The 17,556-nt window shown below is 33.3% G+C and overlaps 1 protein-coding gene across 1 annotated transcript; it reads left to right on the top strand.

Moving 5' to 3' along the window:
• Window positions 1-1,589: 1,589 nt before the first annotated feature.
• LOC142554104 (cyanidin 3-O-galactoside 2''-O-xylosyltransferase FGGT1-like) lies at window positions 1,590-3,247 on the top strand. The gene has a single exon (XM_075664735.1). It carries the CDS (start codon window positions 1,638-1,640, stop codon window positions 2,994-2,996), a length of 1,359 nt encoding a protein of 452 aa, XP_075520850.1. The 5' UTR covers window positions 1,590-1,637; the 3' UTR covers window positions 2,997-3,247.
• Window positions 3,248-17,556: the final 14,309 nt, after the last annotated feature.

Genomic DNA, 17,556 nt, shown 5'->3' with positions numbered 1-17,556 from the left:
TAGTACAAGACCAAGAAGAATTAGGAGTTATTAATTTTTTTGTTTAATTAATTCTAAATATTCAGAATTCATTTGGCAGAATCTTGCTTTAGTTGGAATATTATTTCCATTAAAAAAAATTCAAAAGGAAAAAAAGACAATATGTTTTTTACTATTCCAAAAAACATTTGGAAGATTACTATATAACTGAGCTTCTTCTTTTTTCATGCCTAGAAAATAATTTACTTAGTTGCATTGACCTATATATGGACGGTCCGAGTCTTTTATTTACTTAAATAATTTTGTCTAGGTATTAAATCGGGAGTAAAATTCAACTTGTTATATCAACTATTGATTAAATGTCAAATTCTTACATAAATTTTTTTTAATGACTTAATTGATATATGAGATATTTATAAATTATCAAGACAAAAACTTGTGTGAGACGGTCTCACGGGTCGTATTTTATGAGACAGATCTTTTATTTGGGTCATCCATGAAAAAGTATTATTTTTTATGCTTAGAGTATTACTTTTTATTGTGAATATCGGTAGGGTTGACCCGTCTCACAAATAAAGATTCGTGAAACCGTCTCACAAGAGACCTACTCAATTATGTAAGTGGTACATGATCAAATTTTAAAGTCAATTTTACACTTAGTTTAAATTGCATTTAAGTCTAATTATTATTAATAAATTCAATTAGGTAAACCTTTTTTTATTTTCAAGATTATTTAATTTATTTTATTGGTTAATTTTAAAAAAAATTGTATGTATTTAAAATATATATTATGATAAATATTTATCAAATAAATATACAATTAATCGATTGACCATGGTATAATTAAAACCGATGACAAGATCCACAAATTTATATGGTTTTTATGTGTTTTTTGATGACCTAAGAACATGCTACAGCTATTTTTCGGTTAACACACTGTAAACCACGTTCGCTCAAAAAAGTGTTGGTGGAGGGAATCAAATTATTGCAATCTCGACCATTATGCATAGTTTTCCCAATGTAATATTTTATGCATAATTTTAAAGATTATAAAAGTTTCATGAGTAAATAGCAAAATCGTAGTATCAATTAATCTATTTTTAGATTTTGTATTTTGATTATTTAACTAGTCAAATTTGAGTTTTACTGAAATAAACTTTGCTTTTTCTTTTTTTTTTAAAAAAAAATTATTTTACTGTAAAGATGACATGACATTATACATTATCGACGTTGTATTGAAAATTGCTCATGTGATAGTAAACATTAGACATCGCCCGTAAAAAAGTTATCATATTAACCAATGGTGGATCCAAGAATCCGATTCTACTCGAGCTAGAATTTTAAACTCTAAAATCTTTTAATATTTTAAATTGATCTACTCGGACTAATATCAGATTTATCTAAAATTATAAAAAAATTTACTTATAAATTTTTAAAATTTTATAAAATTTTACTCCAAAATGTTTAAATAATGGGGATTTATCATTTCTCGGAGAGAATTGTGTAGATTTCTCTATTTTGAAAATCGTACGAGTATCCTAAAAAAAAAAAAAAAATCGTATGAGTAAAAATAAAATAAAAATAAAAATTTCGTATTTAAAAACATTTATCTTCCCTTCAAAAAACATTTTCTTGATTTGCACCAAAAGCAGAGAAGGATGAGTGAAGAGAAGCTCAAGATTGTGATGTATCCATGGCTGGCCATGGGGCATCTCACTACGTTTCTTCACCTCTCCAACAAACTTGCTGAAAGAGGCCACAAAATCTTCTTCATCCTCCCCACCAAAACACAGTCCAAATTGACCCAATTCAATCTCCACCCGGATCTCATAAGCTTCGTACCAATCACAGTCCCTCATGTCGAAGGCCTCCCAGAAGGAGCCGAAACCACTGCAGACGTTAGCTTCGCAATGGGTCCACTTCTCAGGCACGCAATGGATCTCACAAAACCCTTGCTTGATTCTTTGCTCAAAGAAATCAAACCCCATTTCGTGTTCTTCGACTTCACGTGTTGGTTGCCATCTCTGGCGCGGCCATTGGGAATTAAATCCGTTTGCTATATGATCGTAAGCCCTGCCTCTGTAGGGTATCTGCTTCACACTGAGCCTAACGCCGATGCTTTGTCGGAACCTCCCACTGGTTTCCCTCCGTCGGTAATCAAGCTTTACCCACACGAAGTGCGTTCGGGGAGGCGATGGGCAACTTCGAAAGAATATGATTGTGACATGAATATTCATCGACGATTAACTATGTCTGTTGATGAATGTGATGCACTGGGATTCAAATCGTGCAGAGAAATCGAAGGGAAATACTGTGGATTTCTTGAAAAAAAGCACAAGAAACCGGTTATTCTAGCAGGCCCCGTGTTACCAGAGCCACCAACCGTAAGTCTAGACGAGACATGGGGGAATTGGTTGGATCGATTCAAAGCCAAGACGGTTATCTTCTGCGTATTCGGCAGCGAAGCCATTTTGAAACTGGATCAATTTCAAGAACTGGTTCTGGGTTTAGAAATCACAGGTCTTCCATTTCTAGCTGCACTGAAACCACCCGAAGGATGTAATACCGTAGAAGAAGCACTGCCCGAAGGTTTCAAGCACAGAACTGAGAAAAGAGGCGTCATCCACGGAGGTTGGGTACAACAACAGCTGATCTTATCCCACCCTTCGATCGGATGCTTCGTCACGCATTGCGGGTCGGGTTCGTTGTCGGAGGCGATGGTGAGTGAATGCCAGTTGGTGCTATTACCACATTCGGGTGACCATTTCATCAATGCAAGATTGATGGAGGGAGAGTTGAAGGTTGGAGTTGAGGTTAAGAAAGGAGAAGAAGATGGATTGTTCACAAAAGAGGCTGTGATGGAGACCATCAAATTGGCTATGGAAGAAGGGAGTGAGATTGGGAAAGAAATCAGGGCAAATCATGCCAAGTGGAGGGATTTCTTGTTGACCAAAGGGCTCGAGGATTCTTACATGGATGAGTTTGTTCAGAAGCTGAGAAGTCTTGTATTTTACTAATTATCGGTTCTTTTATTTTAAAGTTAATTAATGGCCTGAATAATACTAATGATCCGTGCTTGCAGATATTAACTTTAAGTACTACTACTTGCTTATCATTTGAAAGTGTGCTTCCTTTATTTTGGATTTTTTTAAAGAAGATGTTGCCTTTGATGCACATCTGAAATTGTAAAATTTTGGGTTGCTGAGGGATTTGTAAAGCCGAGTAGATCGAAAAGCCTGGAAGAGGTTGGAGAAGAGAACTTGAGAGACATTATTGCGAGAAATCTTGTTACTGTGTATAAATATGATACATTTAGGAAACCGAAAAGATGCGGAATCCATGATCTGTTTAGAGAAGTATGCATAAGGGAGGCTAAAAAAGAAAGTTTCGATGTATCTTGAAGAGGGATGCACCCCCTTTGATCCTCTGAAAACAAATATTCGAGGACGCTTGATTCTTAGCCCAAATGTATAGAAGATGATGAATCTCCTTCTAGCAGTGTAGTTTCAAAAATTTCATCTTCAAATGGTTGGAATCTCGAAAATATTGTGAACAACTGATTTAAAACATACATATTTATTTAAAACACAAGCCCACTTAAAGAAAAATGGTCTAAAAGTGAGAAACTTGTTGGTTGCTCGAAAATGGTTGGAACTTGGACAGAATCCTCGTGTTTGCAAATTGTTGTTGGAATCTCGAAAATGGACAGCACCTTCTTGCTCGAGTTGACAGTGTTTCTGTTTGAACTGTGCAGAATAATGCTCGAAATATACTACTGGAGAGTGCTCGAAAATCTGGGGAGGAGGGTTGCTGATTGTGTGTCTTTCTTCATAATTTGGTATATATGTAATAATAAGGCCATAAAAGGCTGAAAGCTCCATTATCCAACTGAATAATTTCTTGACATATTTAGAATTAGGCAGCCTATGGTCCAAATTTGGGGTTGCCGAAATCAGCTCAGCTGATTTTGCCTTGCTGAGATCAGGTTTGTTGAAATCAGCTCTTCTGATTGGTTTATTTCATCCTACCAATGTGGGCATTGCCCTCATGAGAGGATGGATAGCCAAGATTTGCTCATGCATATATATGACCCACTTTTTTTTTTTGAAATTGTATGTGTGGCAAGATCTTACCCGTTGAAATGAAGTGAGGGTAGTGCTCACATAGGTAGATTTTGGGTTGCAAAATAGTGCCAAGATGATTGCAGTCTTGCTGAATGGTGCCAAGCTGAATTCAGTCAAGCTGATTTTTCATGGTCTTCACACTTGGAGCTGGAGCCATGAAAGGAAATTTGTGGGAAACAAAGGATGGAGAATTCAGGAAACTGAAGTTCCTATTGATTAGATATTCAGATTTGCTTGTGTGGAAAACTGAAAAAGACCATTTCCCAAGGCTTGAGCACCTTAACCTTCAATTCTAAGGCAACTTGGAGGCAATCCCATTTGAAATTGGAGACATTCCGACCCCTTGAAAGAATAGAATTGGATAAATGTTCAGGTCAAGTGGCATCTTCAGCAAAGGAAATGCTTGGGAAGACAAATGACATTGAACTTGTAATTTCCGATTACGAATGTCGCGATCTCAACGATGCAACCACGTCGATTAATAACTCAGATACAACTGTTCAATGTATGAGGATGCTAACAAGCATTCATGTTCCATTGAAGTGCGTAAACTTCCCTAAAATTAAGTTATGTCTCATGTTCCATTGAAGTATGTAAACTTCCCTAAAATTAAGTTATGTCTTCCTGCTGTGTAAAAACGAAATTTCTGAATTAATATGTAGACTGAATTTGTGTAGAGTGATTGATCAACTCTCTTTATTACACAGAAATCAAGTCATCATACTACAAAACAAATGTATGTTACGATCTAGTAACGTACGACATGTAATATATATTTGGTGTAGTTCGAGGACATGATATTCGTCGAATTAGTTGAATTATGTGATATGAGTGAAATTATTTGATATCATGAGTTATGTAAAACCTTGATGCTTGAGATTGTTTTATTGAAGATGAATGTTTGAGAATCATATTATGCTTGGAGAGGTATACATTAAGTTACAATCTGATATATTGATGAATACCCACTCAAATTTTAAAAGAGTTAGTCCATATACATTTTATATAGATTTTGTATTATAATTTATAGTAATAGGTTAGATAATTTAAATCAAAAGTAGATCGCATCCTTCTCTCTTTTAGAATTCCAATGTGAGAAAGGTTTCACGTCAAAGCATCACATGAATACTTCACAAATGATTAAAAAGTAAATAAATTATGGATTTTTTTAATAAAGTTATGCAATTTTATTAAAAAAAAATCAATAATAATTTTTTAAAGTATTTACAAACAGTATCTATCAATTTAATAAAAATAACAATGGTAACACAAAGAACAACAACAAAATCAATCATGACGGAATGTAAAATAGGGGAATTATATTAATTTTTGCATTATATAATTTTCTTGTATGCAATTTTGATTATATGTATTGTCAAATTTTATTCTTTAGTATTCTATTATTTTATTTTATTTTTTTGAAATTTTGGTCTTTTTTTATATTTACACGATAATGTGACGGATATATGACATTGATATTACGCCAATATGAGCGCTCACATGTGCGGTGTCCCATCAATTCTCTATGTGAAAAAGATTGAACGTCAAATTATAAGATACATGAGTCTGAATCTAATTTGACTACATAAATGAATGAATCTGCAAATAGTTCAAAATACGAGATAAAATTGTAATTTTCATAAATTATCAAACTATAAACTTTTTGGAAAGTGTGTTTTTAGTGAAGTTTTACTGATTTAAGGCACAAATTTGCAAATAGATAAATAAGACGATCGAAATTTAAATTTTTCACTGTTTTATTTATTTATTTATTTTGTTCTTGTTATTATTTGTTCAATTGATTTTGGATTTTTATTTTTCGGATTTTTCATATTATTATATTTCGAGGGAGTCACTTAAATAAGAGACACCGAGCCATCAAGCTACTAGTTGTGGGCACATTGTACTAATTTTATGTGAGGTCCAGCTCTAAATTTGACGCCCAAATCCAAAATCATCGTTCCATCATTTTAAAGGAACATAAAGCCAATTAGTAATATTGTTCGTATTTATAATAATAATTAATATTTTTGATATAAAAAGTAATATTTTTTTTATTAGTGATTCAAATAGAATATTTATCTCACAAAATTTAGTTACGAGACTGTCGTCCAAAAGTTTTTGTGAAATTATCAATGGTCTTTAGTTGAAGGAATTATGGACTTTAATTTAATATTAATACCTGAAAAAATTCATGCTCCAATTTTGTACGATAAATAAAAAGCCACCAAGATTTTCACATGAACTGCTACAAATTCTTGTACAAATAAGCTCAGCAAGCTTATTTCGGTCGAAGGTAAACAATCTCCGCAAGTTTCGTATTCAAGCATTCCCTGGATATTTTTGTCTGAGAAATTTGCGATTTTAGTCTGTAAGTTGACATGTTTTAGGTTTTAGTCTTGTTACTTTTTACTATTTTGTTTTAATGTAGTAACTTCAATTTTTTTGGAGTCATTTTTATGTCGCCATGAACAAATGAGAAAAATTCTTTGATACAATAGTTGTCCATACTGGAAGAGCAATCGAAACGTGAATCTTGAATTGTTGTACGGTTTAAAATATTTGAGTTGCAAATGTAACTCCAACTATAATTTTTGATAAAATGACAAACGTTCGATCCCACAAAATAACAAAAATAAACATTCGGTGTTTCAAAATAAGAGAAAAAATCTTGTTGTTTCCTTTTAATTTTTCTTAAATATATTTTAATTTGTATAATATAAATTTACTCTTTATATATGAGCCATAAATAAGAGTATTGTTTCTAAATAAGAACAGTAGATAGTTTTATTGGTTTCAGATGAAAACTGATCAAAACCAAAAGAAATCCAAGTTATTGAATGAAAATCATTGACAAGTTACATGGCTAAATCTCAAAACAATTCAATTTAGATGACTAAAATTCCAATTTTCCTCTTTTGTTACAGAGTTCATTTAATATTTTAAATCGAAACGAAAATATTGTTTGTTTCGATTCAAACATAACTTTAGCTTTTATTTGGATTAAATGATTTGATTTGACAAGAAATTTGAAAGAGTGGATAAACGAAAAACGACTAAAATTGAAAATCAAAATATTTTAAATTTTTATGAATTTAAATTCATGAAAACATTGGATTTAAGGACTTGAAATATAAATTCACCAAATTCCTTCCGTCCCAACACATCTTTGCGATTTTACCAGTGTCTGCAGATTTGATATTTTCGTTGTTTATTTATTACACAAATATCTAGACTTTTCAACTAAATCACATGTTGGAGTTGACTTCTCTGTCCATTTCTCACAAGCAATTAATAATTCAAGAGAGGAGAGGAATGGGTTGACGGTTGAGGTGTAAATATCATTTAATGGAGATATTGAATCAATTTGATTTAATATTATGGTCAAATATCGAGTAGTTTCTTGTGAGACGGTATTACGAATTTTTATCTGTAAGACGGGTCAACCCTACCGATATTCACAATAAAAATTAATACTCTTAACATAAAAAATAATATTTTTTCATGGATGACCCAAATAAGATATTCGTCTCACAAAATACGATCCGTGAGACCGTCTCATATAAATTTTTGCCCAAATTATTTGCCTGATTTTGTCATTGTTTTTTAATATTTCGATTGATTTGATTAAATTTCGTCAACTTTTCTCCGATAATTGTAAAAAGAAATAAAAATTATTGCTTGAGTTGTCCGATATATGTTTTTTTAATCATCTAAGTAGTCAAAATTATCGATTTTTTTTATATATTTAGACCAATGAGATGGTGACATGACCATAACGAAAATTGGAGTTGATATTTAAAAAATTTAATTCATTGCACTAAAACTAAATTTTTCTTAGTTAAGAAACCAAAAGTCTAAATAGACCAATTTATAGGATCAATTTTAGAATTAATTTTTTTCCTTATAGTTTGATTAGGAAAATTGTAAAATTGGTCCTCTCGTTTATCTTCACGCAAAATTTGGTATTTAAGTAAGAGTAGGTTTCTTGTGAGACGATTTCACGAATCTTTATTCGTGAGACGGATCAACTCTACCGATATTCACAATAAAAAATAATATTCTTAGTATAAAAAGTAATATTTTTTCATGGATGACCCAAATAAGATATATGTCTCACAAAATACGACCCGTAAGACCGTCTCATACAAGTTTTTGCTTTTAAGTAATCAAGTTTAAGTCTTACCTTATTATTTTTTTGTTACAAATTTATTCATTTGTTTTGTGATTTAAATTCTTTTTTCTATGGAATTGCTTATTTGTAGCTTGAAATGTTCATTACCATCTAATATCATATCAATAATCATCGATGTCGGTCTCAAAGAATGTCTTAGTTGATGATGTAGATGAGAGTTTGAAGTTTGCCTTGTTCGATATAGTTTATCCGACTAACGTGATTTACAAACTATTGTGTTAGTCCGAATATTTATCTTGTGTGCCACCATAGGATATTGGTTGCGGGCTCTCACATTTCATAAAATAATGATCAACATCACATCGATACTCGATCAAGAAAAAAAATAAAAATTATACTGAAAGAATTTATTTATTTAAAAAATTAATCTCAAGGTCATCGTTCTTTATCATTTTTAATACATAATAAAGTTATATTACAGATATTTAATGAGCATGAAAATATAGTTGAAGAAAATCGCGTTTAATTGACTGTAACAGTCCAATAGACCGGCTAACCATTTATCACGTTATATTATTATATCAAGATTAATATTGATTTCTTCGCGCACACACAAAATATATAAATATCCTTTATAGCGATATCTTTTAAAATTTTAGTAACAATTAATCCTTAAACTATCAATTATTTTTAACTTCCAATAGAAAATTATTAGTAATTATTTTTGAAAATTATATAAAATAACTTGCATTTGACTAATTTATTTTAACTTCTTAATATACACATATTATTTGAGTTATAAAAAATTATATCGTATACATTATTTTTTACGAAAAAAAAAAAGCATAGTTTTTGGCATGTTTGGGTTTTATTATAATTCAGAGTCTTAGTACACCAATTTATATTTTTATATTTTCAAATGCTCGTCGTCACGTCAACTGCATGATCAAGCTTTTGCAGCTTTACCAAACGGTATATGTGGTCGTAACGATGCAACTCAAATCATTTAATTCCTACAACAGCTCAAACGTCACGTTTCGATCGGTCTATCCATCAGTGACAAGTATTGCACCTTTATATCTTCAGTTCAATTAATGAGAATTAAACCCGTAACTTTGCCTCCGATACTAATTAAAATATCGAGTGATTGTCGATTTAACAAAAATTATAGCTGGTGTTGATGGTATAATTTAAATATTTTAAATTTTACAACATTTAAACGTCATATTGCAATTGTTCTACCCATCAGATACAATTATTACGCCTCATATTAGCTTTTTCCATGGTCACTTCATCATTTTTCGGTGTCATGTCAGTACTTCAATGAAAATTGATTAAAATTGGAAAAAAAATGCAAATCAATTGATTAAAACCATAAATTAACGGACAATATGACAAGTTATTGACCAAAAATTAATTTTTCAATTAATTATTCAATTAAATCAAATGTATGTTTGCAATTTTATGTGTTGGATATTTATCTCACATCAATCAAATAAGTAATTATTTATCTCATCAATCAAATAAATTAATTAAAAATATGATATTATCATTTATAATAATTTTTTATTTACATTCATTCATTATTAAAAAATAAAAAATTATAATTTACTATCTTATCTCAAATGTATCAAACAAATCAAATATATTATTATTTATTCAATAATATTCAACATCATACTCAAATATTTTAATAATAACAATATTATTGTTTATACAATCTCGTGAACTCAATCAAATGGACTTTCAATGATAACGTATTTCCTGGTTTTCATAAAAGAATCCCCAGTGTATTTTAAAGAAAAGTAATTAATAATTATTTTAGAAACTATTAAAAATAATTATTCAATTTTAATTCCTTTCTAATATATAAGTTTTTTTAGAAATAATTTTTCTTTATTTTTATATAAGTTGTAAAATATTAAAATTTAAAATTATCCTACATAAATTTATACTTTATATTAAACATATTAAATTCTTTATGGATATATATAGGCTTAAACAGGAATGTATGTATATTATATTTCAAAAAAATCCTCAATTTTTATATCTTAAAGATTTTATTTTATTTCTATTTTTTTTACCGACCTCAAGTTTCGATTATATATTATGGTGATTTTTATTCATTTGAAAATTTTACCTCCAATCGAGATTGATTGCATTGCTCCACAGTAATATTCTATAGATTTAATTAATTTTTCTCAATTCATCTTGATTTCTTTGGGTTTATTTCAATTCAATATCAATTAATTTAAGTTTATTTATGCTTTCGACAAAATCTTGCATATCTTTTGATGAATCAAATTCATTAATTTGAGATAATATTTTATATTATATGTTATACTAAATGTTGAGGATCGGGTTGAGTTTAGAAGGGGGTTGAATAAACTCAACGGCCAACTTATTAAATTCTTTCGAATGATGTGCTAAAATCCTGTTAGAGATTTTAACGATTCTTGTTCAAGTATAAAGACCAGCATATCACAAGATAATGTGCGGAAAACGATCTGTTGATTTGTGGGTGAAAAATAATAAAGCCGAAAAGCAGTAGATAGCACAAGGTTTGTTTCTGGAAGTTCAAAGATGAATCTTCTACGTTTCCCCTTCTTCTGTTTCCAGAAGGTATCACTAAAAGACTTTGGTGAATACAGCACAACAATTGTACACACCCACTTCAACAGGACTTACCCTTCGCCTATTGAAACTCTTAGCTTTACAACTCAACTTCTTGAATGATCTTAAGTTCTGGAAAAGACTCTTTTCTAGTTACAAATTCTTCTATCAATGAAATAGTGAAGTGAATAGCTTGAGAAGATATAACGAAAAATAGCTAGCACAATATGATCTCAATGATCAAGAGTATGCAATGAAGCGTGTGCTGCTTTTTCAGTGTTTGAGCTCTTTAGATAACTGAAAGTTCTAACAATGCTCGAATGATGTTTTTCAATTCAGATTTTTGTTCAATGCTACGTTTTTTTTTCACGAAATCCTTCATCTCCATATATAGGCTCTATTCAACGTTCAAAAACTGAACGGTTCTTTTCTTTTTGGTGGTTCAACTTTATTGCTTAAAATGGACCCTGCAGAATACATCAAAAGTAATCAGTCGCAGTTCATACCAAAAATGGTATACCGTCTTAAATGTTCTTGTATAGCATTTAATGGCATTTAATGAAGCAATAAATGCTGGTATCACGTTAATAGATCAACGGTAATATTTAGAGACTTTGAGATACGCAAGATTCTGTTAGTGTATATTTCGAATTTTGTATCCTTCTAGTTCTGGTTTTAGCTAAGAAACAGTACTTGACAAGTGCTACAAGTGCTTCTGTTTTTCTGCTATTTTACATCTACTGGTTTTGTACTAAGCCAGCATCTACTGGTTTTTACTAGCATCTCCACTTTTACTAGCATCTCCACAACAAATTTAAGTATAACAATTTCCCCCTTTGTGGTGATGCCAAAACCTAGATGTTCCTTAAACGTTAAGATGAATAGATAAACCAGATTACGAAGAAGATAAAAACAGTTATTATCCAGAAAAATCACGTAAAGCACAAATTAGTTAAGACAAGAAAATAAAACTAATTTGTTCCAATATCTCTGAAAGTAGCTTCATCTGGATTTTGATCCCTTCCAGAAGAATGAGGTCTGCTGCTACTCGCTCCAGTTCTATCTCTAGTTCTATCTTCTTCCCCCTTTTTGGCATCATCGGCAATGACCCTAGCAATTAAGTCATCCATTCGCCCAGATAAGTTGTGAATGCCATTAGTCAACATCTCCAGATATGGAGCCTGATTAGAAACTCGATCATTTAGAGCGGTGAGAGATTGAGATTGAGAATCGATCTTGGCATCCATTAGGTCCATGGTGGTAGAGATTGAGCGAAAAAGACCATCATGCTCGGTGAGCCGGGTAAGTATGTCAGATTGAGCAATCATGAGCTGACTGGAACTTCTGGATATAGCTTGTCGAAAAACAATGGTTTCAGCATTCATTTTATGCACAGATTCCGCAGTGTTCTGTATTTCCTTAGACATGCGTTCTCGGAAGAATTGAGCATCATGAAGTTCGGCGGCATTTTCATAAGATATCCGCTTTACAAAGTCTGAAAGATTTACAAGATCCCTTTGAAGAGCATCAATTTGGAATTCTAGATCAAATGGTTCCATAGCTGGGGAAGGAGTCCTTGCTTGCAATCTTTATTTAATTTCCTCCATTCGGGCAATGCGCTCAGGAGACTGCAAAGAAGGAATAGAGAATGGTACAGCTTCTGCTTGAGTCGTAACAGCTGGTTCTGGTTCAGCAGAAGGTCCTTCTGAAGCAGTAGATTGATCTGTTGGCCCTTCGTCTGGTTGCTGCAAAACAGCAGCAGGTACAGATACAGCTTGTGGCTCAACAACAGAGGATGAAGTATGCAACAAAGTTGCCATTTCAGCTTGATGAGCTTCTGAAAAATGCTCAAGCTCTGGAAGAGATGAAGAAGCAGTAGCCGTAACAGTAGCAGTGGCAGTAGCTGTTGCAAATTCTGGGATGTATTGGACTGGAGGATGATCAACAGAGGTAGAAGTAACGGGCATTGTGTCATCCTGTGCTGCTTGAGTCTGCACAATCGATTCGATCACCTCAATAACCGATGCCAGATCATGAACAGAAATCAGAGAGGATGATTGAGTAGGAACTTCTTGAGGTGCAGGAGTACTAGAGACCTTGACTTCAGGATAAGCTTTGGTCGGTTCCTCAACTGTCTGATTCTTCAAAATTGCGGAGACAGAAGTGAGACTGAACTTTGGAGGCCGAGAAAAGGCCTTTTCCTTATTAGCAGTTTGCTCAGAAAGAATTGTCAGCTGCTCCGACAAAATTTGAATGACATTCTGGTCATGAAAAGCAGTAGGACTTGCAGAGTCAAAATTTGATTTTAAGGTTTTCAGAACAGTGTCCATCTTCTGCATTTTGAATTTTTCCAGAATGTAATTGCGACGATTTATAGCTTCTATCACATTTCGTGTCCCGGCAGCATCAAAAACCTTTTTCTCATTTTCTACTGTTTGAGCATAAACACCAGTAGTTTTCAAAAATGTGATTGGGTGGTAGACACGTACCTTAAGCCAATCGTCAAAAAATTTCTTATCTTCTCTGGTTGAGATTTCAACTTCTTCTAGATGTAGATTTATTGATGTTTGAATGGTTGATGTTGCCACCGGTGATTGAGACAACTCAGTAATCTTTTCTTTCCCTTTTTCAGAAGTAGCAGAGACTACTGGTTTAAAAGCAGAAGAACCAGTAGCAGATTCTCTAATGACCACACCAGAAGTTGGTCTGAAGCTTTGAGCAGGTGAGGGCCCTGATTCAATCGATTTGGCTTTGGTGGATGAAACAACAGATGGAAAAACTTGGCGGAGAGGAACATTCTCCAGTTCAGACAAAACCGCTGTTTTCTTGATGCGGATTGTTGTGCGAGGCTTCTTCTTAGCTGGGGTGGGAGGCAGTGAAGCTTGCTGAGTGGGTGCTGCTGATTCTCCAGATTCTGTTTTGTCAGAATCAGACAAGACCACAACCCTTTTTAGTTTAATTTTCTTCTGCCCCTCAATTTGAGATTCTCCAATTTCCTTCTTAATGGCCATAAACTCACCAACGGTTAGCTTTGGCCTTAAAGAAAGCACGCTATCAGCATCAGTCATTGTTACTGAAGAGCCATCCTCTTCTGCTGTTCCAGGAAAACCAGCATCTTTCAACATTTTACTGAGTTGCACAGCAAATCCAGTACTTTTCCTGAGAATCATATCCTTCATAATGCGAAACAGAAAACGTCCCCAATCCACTTTCTTTTCTGATGTGATGGCCACCATCACTTGAACCTTTTCTTTTGTTAGTTTGTCAAAGGTTCCAGCCTTAACTAACAAGGCTTTTGCTACTATATCAGCGAGTATCTGGTACTCAATTTTCAGTAGCTTTTTGAAGCAAGAGGGTGAAAGTTCTTCTCCAGTGGCTGAAAAATTTGTCAAGGCGATGGACATGTCTTCCTTTGAAATGTCCGAGAGCTCGGAAAGGCCAGAAATCGGTAGGAAGAAAGTGGAACCCAGAAGTGCAGCATCAATAGAAATCGATGCATCTCCCTGTGTATAGGTAATCTTGCCTTCCACAACTTCTGCTTTGGCATAGAAATCCAGAAGAACAGACTTGTAGATAACAGCAGGTGATTCCAAGAATATTCGAAGCCCGGACTTTTCCAATGATTTGAACATCTTGACAAGATTCTCATCCTTAATAGTGAGAACAGAAGCAAAATTCACATGATAAGCATTCAACGTATATGCTACGGCCATTTCTAAATTTGAAAGAGAATAGAAGTATGTTAGCAGTAGATGCGAAAAAGCAGTAGAGACAAGGAAATAATCTGAGTTCGTAAAGCGTAGTAAAAAAAATGAACGGGTAAAGCAACATATACAGCCGTCAGTGAACATAGGGACACGTGTCGATATGTTAGGAGAGAGAGAGACAAAAGTGTCAGTTACTCTACTCATTTTAAAATATTTTGAAAAATTGGCGGGCTGTCCGAGGCGGTTACTAAATAAACAGAAGCTGATTTGTCATTTTATGATAATATCTACTGAAAGTGGATAAGATGCTGAAACAAATGCAGCACTTTAACAACTTCTGGTAGGTATACTGTTTTATCGAAAAGACAAATCAGTTTCTAATATAAATGCCATAAAGATGTTCCCCCTCAATTAATGCAGTAGTAATGGATATTGAATACTAAACGACTCTTGGCAATCTTTCAATTTAAACCGTTGAATTTGAACAGTCGCAAGGATCCTTATCTCCTTTGAATATCACTATAAATACCTGCAAGGTTTAAACAATGTTAAGTAAACATAAAAATCAAATGAAAGAAGAGGTAACAACTGATCCGGAAGCAGAAGCAAGAATGTTTAGAAGACAGCTTGCTGCGATTTCTAAGAAGATGTTGGAAAAAGTCGTTCTGCACATAATGATCCTTGGATCATACTCTTGGAGTTGTAATATTAACAATCAAAAAGATTGTTTGCTTTCATTGAGATTGATATGTAGCATCGATCCCTTCCAGAAGCATGCTAATGCAATAAGAGAGTGCTGGTGGATCGATAATGCTAATATCATCTATAATGCCCTTCTTCTGCTGAAGTACTTTGCAAGAATACTACAAGCTGCTGATATTACTGAAGACATGAGCTTGATTAGTCTAGAATTTCAGAAGACGTTTCGATTGTCTTGAGATTTCTGTAACTTTCACTTTGTTTAATGTACTGGAAAATTTCTAATGAAATTTCAGTTGAAGTACTTGATGTTCCTTTATTCCTTTCTGCAAACAACTCAATGTTAGAAGAATAAAATGAATAAATGATTAAGTTCAGAAGGAAGTAAGTCGTCTTATGATAGCTTCTACTGGAAACTGAAGAAAGCCTTGTTTTGTTAATGAGACAAAATACTTTCTGCATCTGACACAAAATCACAGAAGATCAGAATAAAGTTCTACCTAAATTAGTGCAATTATTAAATTAAAATACTTGGTAACTGAAGTGATGATAGCTTGATATGGGATGTTTCATAAATATATCTACTGTAGTCAAGACTTTCTCGAGCTTTGGTGCATGATTTTCATCTATAAATATGAACATGGGGTAAACCAGATAATCATTCTTTAAGAGAAATGGCAAGAGATAATAGTCCTGATTTGGCTGATGAGTTTATGAGGGAGGTGACCGCTGCAAGAAAGAAAGCAATAGAAGACAAAGTGATGAAGAAGACACTTGCTACCTGGACTAAAATCCAGGAGCTTAAGTCCTCCTTCGAGAGTGGGCGAGCATCTTCCACCAAGGAGTTGTTAATGATGAAGAAATATTATCGACGTTTCCATAGTACTGATAGTGCAGACGTCGTCTCTGATGATGGCGTCTACCTTCTTATGCTCTTAAAGGAGCAAAAGACTATGAAAAAGATTGCTTTTTCAGAGAAGTTTCTACGTACCTCCACCGGAGAACTAACCACTTGGTTGGCATTCTGGAGGGAGTACGTTAAAAAAGAAGTGAGAAATTTACGCCCCCGCTTCTATTATTTTTAATGAAATTTTATGTCTACTGATTATTTCTATCGTTCAGCTTTTACTTTCTGCAAAATTAAAAACTGAATAATCACAGAGGAAAAGTTAAGCCATAATATCAGATGATGATAAATAATCAAGTTAAATCTATTAATCCAAGTGTATTTCGAAAGTAAGAAAACTTATTCTCAGGCAGAGGTTTTGTAAAAATGTCTGCTGCTTGCTGATCAGTAGGAATGTATTCCAAACGAATGTTCTTCTTTTGCACATGATCTCTGATAAAATGATGTCTGATATCAATGTGCTTAGTTCTGGAATGGAGTACTAGATTATGTGATATAGCAATTGCACTGGTATTGTCACAAAATATTGGTGATTCAGAGGCTTGAACTCCATAGTCTTTGAGTTGTTGCTGTATCCAAAGAATTTGAGAACAACAGCTTCCAGCAGTAAGATATTCAGCTTCTGCAGTAGACGTGGCTATGGAAGTCTGCTTTTTGCTAAACCAGGAGATCAACTTATCACCAAGAAATTGACAAAAACCACTTGTGCTTTTTCTATCCAGTTTACATCCTGCATAATCAGCATCTGAGTATCCAATAAGATTAAACGACGAGTTCTTGGGATACCAGAGGCCTACATTTTGAGTACCCTTAAGATATTTTAAAATTCTTTTACCAGCAATGTAATGTGATTGTTTAGGGTTTGATGAAATCTAGCACAAATGCAAACGGCAAACATGATATCTGGTCTACTGGCAGTAAGGTATAACAATGAACCAATCAAACCACAATACTGAGTTACCTCTACTGAAATTCCCCCTTCATCTTTATCAAGTTTAGTAGATGAGCTCATAGGAGTGGAAGCAGCAGCACATGCTTCCATCCCAAACTTTTTCAGTAGTTCTTTTGTATACTTAGTTTGGTTTATGAAGATTCCAGTATCAAGTTGCTTGATTTGAAGTCCTAAGAAAAATGTTAATTCTCCCATCATGCTCATCTCGAACTGGTCCTGCATTAACTTAGCAAACTTTGCACATAATTTGGGGTAAGTTGACCCAAATATGATATCATCAACATAAATCTGAACTAACAATATGTGTTTGTTTTTGCCTAAGGTAAACAAAGTCTTATCTACAGTACCAACGGTGAAACCATGATTAATGAGAAATTGTGAAAGTGTGTCGTACCAAGCCCTAGGTGCTTGTTTCAGACCATACAATGCTTTATATAATT

Source organism: Primulina tabacum, chromosome 8 (assembly GCF_025594145.1).
Source record: "Primulina tabacum isolate GXHZ01 chromosome 8, ASM2559414v2, whole genome shotgun sequence".
Lineage (NCBI taxonomy): Eukaryota > Viridiplantae > Streptophyta > Magnoliopsida > Lamiales > Gesneriaceae > Primulina > Primulina tabacum.
This window is presented reverse-complemented; position numbering and strand designations above follow the sequence as displayed.